Source organism: Perca fluviatilis, chromosome 12 (assembly GCF_010015445.1).
Source record: "Perca fluviatilis chromosome 12, GENO_Pfluv_1.0, whole genome shotgun sequence".
Classification (NCBI taxonomy): Eukaryota; Metazoa; Chordata; class Actinopteri; order Perciformes; family Percidae; genus Perca; species Perca fluviatilis.
In genome coordinates, this window is record NC_053123.1 from 22,878,928 (window position 1) to 22,889,227 (window position 10,300).

The 10,300-nt window shown below is 41.4% G+C and overlaps 1 protein-coding gene across 4 annotated transcripts in view; it reads left to right on the top strand.

Moving 5' to 3' along the window:
• Positions 1-8,461, top strand: part of tbc1d4 (TBC1 domain family, member 4) — a 30,439-nt gene extending 21,978 nt beyond the window's left edge. For 2 of the 4 annotated variants that reach the window (XM_039817696.1, XM_039817694.1), the window contains 8 exons: positions 555-716; positions 1,017-1,175; positions 1,410-1,510; positions 1,632-1,775; positions 3,426-3,585; positions 3,780-3,949; positions 4,845-5,021; positions 5,755-8,461. In XM_039817696.1, coding sequence (XP_039673630.1) covers positions 555-716; positions 1,017-1,175; positions 1,410-1,510; positions 1,632-1,775; positions 3,426-3,585; positions 3,780-3,949; positions 4,845-5,021; positions 5,755-5,985 — 1,304 coding nt within the window. In that variant the 3' untranslated portion in view covers positions 5,986-8,461. Of the gene's footprint in view, positions 1-551; positions 717-1,016; positions 1,176-1,409; positions 1,511-1,631; positions 1,776-3,425; positions 3,586-3,779; positions 3,950-4,844; positions 5,022-5,754 lie in introns of all 4 variants that reach the window. The other 2 variants (XM_039817693.1, XM_039817695.1) reach the window with 1 other exon arrangement.
• Positions 8,462-10,300: the final 1,839 nt, after the last annotated feature.

Sequence of the window (10,300 nt, forward strand, 5' to 3'; positions counted from 1 at the left end):
TAGCTTAAAAAAAATGGACAAATGAACAGCTTGCTTTCAGAGAAAGGGAGGAGATGGAATAAAAGCTGTAGCTATTTGTAGCCATTACATTATATTATACCAACACATCTCTTTCCCTTTGTTTGTTACTATGACACCAATGCTGGTCTGAGGACCTAACTGTGAATAACTAAAATTTTTTTTTTTTTTTTTTCATTTTCAATTTTTTTTTTTTTTTTTTTTTTTCTTGATGGAGCTTCTCCATGCCTCCAACATAATAAGGATGGATCTTTGATGTTAATGTGGGTATTATGGCTTGTGTTTACATGGTAGGCTTTCCATGGTAAATGGTGACAAAAGGCCTTAGTATACTATATCCACGCTTGCTCTCACATCTGGTGTCTTTTAATCGGCTATGTTTTACAGAACCAGAAAAACAGTTTCATTTTTTATTAAGTACGGGCCTCCTTTTTGTTGGTTGTGTTGATTTTCTGGTGCGACAAGAGAATCTTAACTGATAGACTGATGTTAAATATGTTCTTTATTCTCTTTTTATCCTGGTGATTGTGTTGTAGCGAGCAGGGATGAGCTGCACATCCGCAAGATAAAGCTGAACTACCAGGAAGTGGGCCAGTGCTCGAAAGAGGCGCAGGCATTGTGGGAGAGAAAACTGACAGCCCCGGGCAGGACAACAGTCCCACAGGACAAGGAGGAGATGTATCGTGCACTCTGCCAAGGTGAGAGGTGTGTGTGTGTGTGTGTGTGTGTGTGTGTGTGTGTGTGTGTGTGTGTGTGTGTGTGTGTGTGTGTGTGTAGTGTGTGTGTGTGTGTAAGTGTGTGTGTGTGTGTGTGTGTGTGTGTGTGTGTGTGTGTGTGTGTGTGTGTGTGTGTAAGTGTGTCTGTGTGTGTAAGTGTGTGTAAGAGATGAGAGAGATTGGTTGTGAAGACATCATCATGTATTTGTGTACCCATAACCATACAGCGGTACGCGTGTGAAGTTTTGAATGAGCACATGTAGTCTCCATTTTTGTGTGCAGGTGTTCCCAAGAGCAGGCGTGGGGAGGTCTGGTTGCTCCTGTCCCATCAGCACCGGCTGCGTCACAGGCTGCCCCAGCGTCAGCAAGCCCCGGACACCCCCTACCATGACCTGCTCAAGCAGCTCACCGCACAGCAGCATTCTATTCTGGTGGATCTAGGTGTGGACATAATTGTAAAAAAAGGGGTCCCCACTCGCGAAAAACAAAGAAAAGTCATGGAATTTGTTTAATTTTTCCGGGGAAGTATTTGACGTAGGAGTTTGGTTGTTACTCTTCTTATTTTTATTTAGAAAGATTATCTCTTAATGCTTCTTATCACATTGAAATCTCACAGAAACTGAATATTTGTTGTAAATGTTCAGATGCAAATATTCTTTCTGCATACCTGCTCAGGCCGGACCTTCCCCACCCACCAGTACTTCTCAGCCCAGCTGGGCGCAGGGCAACTTTCCCTCTACAACCTCCTGAAAGCCTATTCTCTGCTGGATACAGAGGTACATACTGTAATCCTGTTTCTTCTCCCCACAGTGCATCACTGTAATGCCAAAGTGTGGTAAATGTCATGACATTTGGTAGTACATATTTTGTGCTTTTTTTTTTTTGTGTGCCACACAGGTTGGCTACTGCCAGGGTATCAGCTTTGTGGCTGGAGTGCTGCTGCTGCACATGAGCGAAGAACAGGCCTTTGACATGCTGAAGTTCCTCATGTATGACCTCGGCGTCAGGCAGCAGTTCAGACCTGACATGGTCTCTCTGCAGGTCAGTACATGAATGGGTGGGGGGACCACATGTTAGAACATGTTAATGTTAGAACATGTTATTAGAATATGAGGGATCTCGTTACTATGTGGTAACATTTTACCTACAGAATCGTCTACGATATCCTGCAAGATAATTTTGGGGACAGCATCAGACATATTTTACATGTTGCACCAACATTCAATTTCAAAAAGGTCAAATTAGAGCCAAATTAGTAACCTGAAGCACCAGATGGTTTGTTGCACATCACCATCTGATAAGCCACTATTGGAAAATGGCAGGCACTTTTTAAAAGATTTTTTGGGGCACTTCAGCCTTTAATGGAAAGAACAGCTAGATATGAAAGGGGAGAGAGAGGGGGATGATATGCAGGAAAATCGTCTCAGGTCAGACTCAATACCTGGACCTTCTGCGTCGAGGTATACACCTCTATATATGTGCGCCTGCTCTACCAACTGAGCTTACCCAGCCACAGTGTCTGAATCTTCTGACGTGCAGCCTGGAGGACTCAGACATTGTACCCAAGTAAATACACAAAGACAGATGTTTGGTCGAGGGTAAACATAAAGCACAGAGTCGGCACTATGACTTTGTACCAGAACCATAGCTCAAAATCTCAAAGGTAGCGAAATTACAGCGTTTACCATACTGTAAATAAAGTGGTGTTCACTTGAACATTGGGAACTGCAGGAAATGAAATCCTCTAAACATTAAAGCCACTATGAATAGAAATGGTGGCACTGGTAGTATCAAAAAACTGTTTGGAATAATGAAACGGCTTTAATCACATAAAAAATCTACACATAGTGGCTTTACATGTAAGTGTTATAAAATGTGTACAGTACGTTTCCAACCTGTTAAAAACCGTATGTGAGTAACAAGCACAATGGACTTTAACATTCACATTTTAGCTGTCATCTGCCTGCTATAAAAGACCTTGTGGGGGTAGTTAGTTAGCAACAGCAAACAGTAGTCAAGTGTCTCCACCTCTTATTTAAACCACACCTGCATGCCTGCTCTGTTAGCTTCTGTTAAACATCAGCTGACCTGTGAACACATCAGCAGGCGTGGTAATGCTTAATCTATATCAGGTTACCATTTAGCCAAGCAGAGCTCTCTTGGCTCTTTCTACACTGCAGTTCTGTTCTTTTAAGACCTATCCTAAGGTTGCAAAGCAAAAAAAAGGAAATTGTGCCATTTTCTCTGTGCAGTGGTTCAGTGCGAGGAGGTTAAGGTATTATGGGTCTTCTTTGTAACAGTCAGGAAATTGTAAGACTGATAACAGCTTAATTTTAGCTTGAGCTAACTTCTGCTTCTCATTTTGGTCTGCTGTGCATTTCACAGTCGCACTTGTCAGGATTACTGTAATACATTGTTAGAGAGTTAGTACAGCTCATCAAATGCTGGGTCTTGATGCGTGTCTGAGCAAGTCTCTAAAACAACACTGGTGATACTTTAAGGAGCTCCCAGCGTGGGTAAATGTTCATCTGCCAGCTAATAATTCTCAGATTGCTCAGTGGTACTCTGTCCCCGGCAGGTCCAGATATACCAGTTTGTTCTGGCACAACACAACATGTTTTGTCCTGTGTGTTTCATTATCTGTTTAAATGTGTCTGTTTATGCCCATGCACACTGTCTGTGTTATCCCAGGTTCAGATGTACCAGCTCTCCAGACTGTTACACGACTACCATCGCGAGTTGTACAATCACTTCGAGGAGCACGAGATCTGCCCGAGCCTCTACGCAGCGCCGTGGTTCCTCACTCTCTTCGCCTCACAGTTCCCCCTCAACTTTGTGTCCCGCGTCTTTGGTATATATATATATATATATATATTTTTTTAGAATAATGGCTCCTGTGTGCTGACAGACAAATGCTTACCAGGAAGCACAATGCTTTTTTCAAAAGAGGTTGACATTTAAATAGCTCTGTAATAATTACAGCTTAAAGAAAAAGTTTGTTAAACGTTGGTGTTTTTATTGTGGTGCTGTGTTTTGTTTTTTCAGATTTTGTATTTGTGCAAGGGACCGGGGCCATCTTTAAAGTGGCCCTCTGTCTGCTGAGCAACCATGAGGGGGAGATAGTGGAGTGTGACACCTTTGAGAGCATTGTGGACTATCTGAAAACTACACTTCCCGCCCTCACTCAGACTCAGATGGAGCAGACCATTGCGAAGGTACAGAGTGGGAAGTTTAAAAAAGTATGAAATACAGTCCAGGGTTTCCAGGTCATTGGGGACAATGACTCATGTCAACTAAATATTTGTTCATGAGTGGCCACTTAACCACAGCTTTATTGTAGTGGTAAGCTGATAGCTTCTTGATACTTGTGATAGTGGAAAATGTGTTTAGAGGTGTCACGTTGTTAAAGATCTAATATTCGTACTTACTGTAATGCAAGACACAATCTTAATGAGACATGTTTAAGTAAAGGATTAGATCAATCTGGAGAGGAGAACAAATAAAAAAATACAAATAAAATGTAAATTTTCCGATTGTACTGCAAAGAAAACTATAATCATAACATTTTGATTGTGTATTTGCAGTATACAGAAGAATTGCTTTGGTGATGTGCAGTCTTTAAGATAATAAATAGCACTTGCACGTTCTCTGTTACAGTACCTCCTGACAAAAGTACTATTGCTGTATGGGTTTAGTCATAAATAAAACCGATTTTCAAACCCATTTACTTTTATCACAATAGTTTTCTTTTTTCAAAAAGTACACTTTTGGTTGTCACTTTTTCAGGATGTGAATGTGGGCAAATAATATCCAGCAATTAAACAGAAGTGGATAATGTTGGCAATATTGTACTTTTTTTTTATTTTGTCATGAAAATACCCAAATCAACAATGTGTTGGTCCGTCTCTCAATATTTCCCAGCTTCCCCAGCAGGTGTGTGGCATTCAACTCCAAGCCCATTTATTCCTCCTAAAGATGTAAATCTTTCAAATCACTGACTTTAAACTCTTTATACATACATTGCATTCAGTTGTTGTAACCGTATCAATATACTATAATGACTTGTCTGTTGTTGGCATCTGTCTCACTGTGTAACCTGTTGTTTGCCAGGTAATGGAGATGGACATCTCCAAGCAGCTGCATGCGTACGAGGTGGAGTACCATGTCCTGCAGGATGAGATGTTGGATGCCGGGCCGCTGCCTGATGACTCTGACCGGCTCGACAAACTTGAAAAGACCAATGTGCAGTTAAAGAAACAGAACATGGATCTGCTGGAAAAACTTCAGGTAAGGAAGAGAAGCATCGCACTCCTCAATTGTTACCTTTCATCGTCAATCATTTTGGGAAACAACTGCAAATGCTTGGACTATAATTTGTAATGATATTCATTATTTGAATACTTGATTATTAAGGGACTTAATGTGTCATATGTGGGAGGTATTTAGTTTATTGGTCAGTTTCTAATTCCTTCTTATGATGGGCTAGTGAACTGCTCTGTCAAATTTGTTTTAGAGATCCACACTGATGTCATTGATAGTGCTTCAGACTACCCATAGATGGCACTAAAACACAAGATAAAATTCAACGAAAATGATAGCAAGACAAAGGGATTGTACACTGTATTCTCTCTAAATGCTCTTAACATTTTGATAAGTAGTTTGTGAATCTGTGTAGCGGGACTTGTCATACGAAGTCATACCTGACGGCCCTTGTATTAATGAGGTTCAAAGAGTTGAGCTGCTCTCATATCTGATGTGACAAAGAAAAATCAGTGGACTCTTAGACTTATTGTGTTGGATAACTGTTACTACGGCATTTAACAAGGGAATTACACAAAGCCTGGATTCTGTATGAACTGCAATCATATTTGGAAGCACTTTTGTTGAGATTTTGTGCTTTGGTTCTGGTACAAAGTCATGAGCCGACTGCCGACTCTGCTTTTTGTTTTACCCTCTGTCCAAATGTCTGTCTGTGTGGTGCGCCCTGTATTTACTGAGGTACAATGTTTGTGTCCTCCAGGCTGCACGGCAGAAGATTCAGACACTGGAGACGAGTGTAGAGAACTTCCTTTCTCGGGAGAGCAAAATGAAGCACATGATTCGCTCTCTGGAGCAGGAGAGGGCAGCTTACCAGAAGACCATTGAACGCATGCGCTCATGCCTTCCCCCTGACGCCCTGACAGATGTGGAGATGACCCAGATCAAAACAGGACCCAACGGGAAAGCCAAAACTGCAGCCAAGAAGCCCTGATGGCAACCAGGGGGCTGGCTGCTCTGGACAGATGCACAGGCAGAGACTGAAGTGAACAAATGGAGCCTGCTTTAGCGGAAGGCTGCTGAGCTCCACAGCTATTGTTGTACTGCTGCACAAGAGTAGCAGGGTTTTGTAAATGTGTGACGTGGACTTAAGATGTGCAGACTGTATGGGAAATCTACATGGTATTCGTCAGCTTATAGCCGAGCAGTGGGAGGATGGTTTCAGTTATATTAGCAAACCGACTGTTCTATCAGTGCATCAAAGCTGCTGTTCTGTCTGATCTGCTTCACTGCCAGTTTGAAGGTGAAATCAAGATGCACTTCCTTATTCAGATCTTTTTTGTAATCACGGGGGAATTTTCTAGATTGACACAAGAGAGAAATACGTCTGCCTCTGCTAATCTTTTTTGAGCACTGCCTTGATGTAGTTACTATCAGTCTCTGTAGCACCACAAAAGCATTGAACAGAAGTTGCCTGTTAGCAAACAATCCTTTGGACTTCAGGTTCAACTTATAGCCATTACCAGTGTGCATGATCCTGGAGTTGATGCCCCATTGTTTTTGTTGTTTTTGAACTTGTGTCTGTGATGGAAACTCTGCCTCAGAGTAATCACATTGCTTTGTCATTTCCTTGTATTCACTTGAAATGTGTGAATGCAATGTCTCTCTAAAGATCATTGTGATAACATTCTGTTTTTCACCGCAGAGACATCTGACTGCCTGTCTGCCATATTAGGCTTTCAATTTCGGCAGACATATTTGGTATCTTGTTGCTCATCCCCCTGCACCGCACCACTGCCTTCACGTGAGAGATCTCTAAAACATGCACTTGCTGCTTTTTAAGGAGGAAGTGTTTCTTCCAAAGCTCAGGCAGGATGTGAGGTCGTCTGCCTTCTCAGTTTCCTGTGTGACTGACCGCGGTGTTGCCTCGTTTAAGCAACACGTTCAGACACTGAGGCAGAGTTTAAGAACCCCAGGAGGCGCCGAAAAGAGGAGTGATCTGAATGTACACCACATGCTTCTGTTCCAAAAGTTTGTATGACATTTATGTTTTTGTCAGCCAGAGGTTTGACAAAAGTAGCAACACCCTCTCTTCCTGTATTTCTGGAAGGTGGGTCTACAAGCAGCTAGTGTTGTTTGGCTAAGGAATTCAAGACAACACATGTTTAGGTGAGTAGAGAGACCGCAAAGAAAATAAGAAGAACCTAATCAGTTTCCTTTTGAGTGGGGGAGTCTCCCCTGATGCTGGGTAATATGTACAGTATATGTGTACACACACACACGCTCTTGCATACAAACAAGCTGTGCAGTGAACTGTCTGACTGTATGGGCAGACAGTTTAAATGAATTCAATGAGGGTTCCCTGGCTCTCTCATTAGTTTTGTTTTATCCCACCTCCTCGTCTGACTCACCATCGCCAGTTCTTATTGAAAATAAAACCGACCTGGGCTTGACTCCGCTTTCATATAGCACCCTTACATTGAAACCAAGGTGATGAAAAGTACTTACTAACAGCGTCTGTCAGTCCTTCTGTCCTTGGTGACATGTTGTGGTGACACATTTGTGTCTGTTTCAGTGCAAAGTTTTTATTCTCAAAATGTAGTCCAAGCAGACATATCCTTTGGCATACAATGCAATATGTTCAGCACTCCTGGGTCTTTGCATACACCCAGAGACTTGCTTACCTTTGCTAAGTCACAGGAGCTGCAGGAATTCTGTTCTTGTTGTAATTGAGGTGATATTGTAAAGGTTTGCACCAAACCTTTTATAAATAGTAGAGAAATGTTCATCTCTGAACAGCAGTGGTTCTCTCAACCTTTCAGAAAGTGAAACATATCAAACAACTTATTCCGAAATCTGTTAAAGGATACGTAGGATACAGTCCTACACAGCTTTCCTGCCTCTTTTGCTCAGCTACAGTATTTTTGCATTATATAAATTGACAATTGAACCAAAGATGTGGTTGCTTTTCAAAATGAATGAATGAATTCATCCAAAATGCTGTGATGTATTATGTGAAATGTGATAACTTTTTTGTCACTACACCTTTTCAGCTTTCTTTAGGTTTGTACTAAGACAAAAGCTTAAAAAAGAAACCAAATATTGGTAATAAAAACTTCGACACTTAAAAAAAGAAGGAAAAAAAAAAGACCATTGGCAGACTTTACTCCTCATTCTCATCTTATTCCTTTTGTGCCAAAAATAAATAATGGTCTTTATTCTCCATTCATCAGAGATATGAGACCATTTTGTCAATAATCTAATGTTAAGCACATCCTTGTGGTTAGCAAAAGGTCTTTATTTTACCGGTGCTCTGAGTCCTCCTGACTACTAAATAAATAGTGCTTGTATCACTGTGTTGTAAGGAAAGACACTAAATAATAGATGGATTGTTTTTCTGTCAACATCAGGGCTACACAAAAACAAAGACACTGTCATGAATTCTTCAATAAACTTCACCTTGCCTTGTTTTCTGTCTACTCATGTCTGAATGTCTTTACTGCTCAGTAAGCTCTCATAAAGAACTCATGTTCCTTTCCTGCTCTACAAGGTAGCACTTCAAGTGTAGGACGTTGCCTCAAGCTGAAATGGTCTCTGTGTGTAGACGTATTATTGCGTAAAAGGCCAAGGTAGGCTTCGACAGTTTTAGAGAGTCTATTTAAAGGCCTTTGTTAACGCTTTGGGCAAAGAGAACTACAGGTCTCCAGTGGGAAACAAAAATCCTCTGTAAAATGTTACCCTTTACAAAGTATCTGAAACGTTCAACCATGTCTACATTTCTGAATAGGCCATATTGTTGTGAATTCAATAAATATTCCTCACATGCTTGATTTCTGACAAATACAGAATTTCTTTTATTTTTTGATAAAACCTCTTTGATGTAGATCAGAGACTCCCAACCAGACTATGTATTGCATTGCGCTTGAGAGTGCATGAAAATTAGTAAACGATTTAGCAAGTCTAAACAGTTAGCTAAAAGAAATGGATAAATGGTTGAAATAGATGGGCAAAAATTTATGGAAAGTGTACAAATAGTAAACACATTTGATAAACTGAAATACTTGAAATAGTTAGCCAACATTAAAAGTATTGGATAAATGGTGAAAACAACTGATGAATGGTTGAAATAGCTAGTCTTCATTCTTCATCTGACATGGCTTTAGGGGTACATCTGACAAAAAAGGTTGGCAGCCACTGATGCCTTCTTAGCCCTTTGTTTAATCTGTAGTCTATGATTATAAACCACAGTGAGAGCCCAGCAGGAGCTCCATCGGCCAAGGAGAGGCTTTGAAAGATAGCAGCCATAAGACCAGTCATTGTTTTCCTAGGAGGGTCTTACCCAGAAAGGCCTGTTGAGTGTTGCTCTGATCAGCCTCTGCCAAGCCTGGAGCTTGTCACACATACAGTAAGACACACAAATGACCGCCAACCAGGAGCCTATCGCACACTAAACAAAAGGGGCTACATTCCTTGCGTATTCCCACACGAGGACACATCCTGCAGCAGGGGAAGAGTGGGATACTGGGAGTCCACTGGGGATTGGCTGAGGACGACACTTCCTCTGCCGAAGGTCTTATCAGCTCTGTTTGTGTTTTCGACTCTCTCTTCATCTTCACTGTCTTCATCTTTCAATCCATCTCTACCTCCCACTCTGCTTCCCGCTCTCCTCATCCCTCCCATTGGTATTATGAGGCTTGATCTGAAACTTTGGTATAATATTTACTGTAATGTGGCGCTTACAGATGAAAATGTAGCAATGCAGATTTCCAGACAGGTATTGCAGTGAATGACAGACTGGAAACACAAAATGACAATATCACTACTCAAACTGAAAGTCCAGTGTTTGACACAGGACTCTGGCAGCCCTCAAAAAATATTTGCATATATATATATAGATGTGTACATATATGTGTGTGTGTCTTAAGGGCATTAGACCCTGGCCTTTGTAGAAAGGGAAGAGTGAGCTGACAGTGTGAGCTGGTTGCTGAAAGTGATGGGGTAGAAGAGGGAGTGTGGAGGAGAAGGAGGAGGGAGAAGGGGTTAGAAAGGGTCCTCCTGCCTTATATGGGAATTCATACTGCTCTGCTTGTGGCGCAGTATAAAAGCTGGAGTTGTTTCAGTAGAAAACACTGGGCTACAGCTGTCACTGCAAAGTATTCCAGGTCATGGAATATCTATGCAACAGCTGAACTTTTACTTTGCAGCACGGTTCAATTCAAAGCAATAATGTGGTTGTAATGCAAATACAAAAACATTACGCAACTGCAGAAATACATCAACACTGTACAGTGAATGAGCTCATTTGAGCA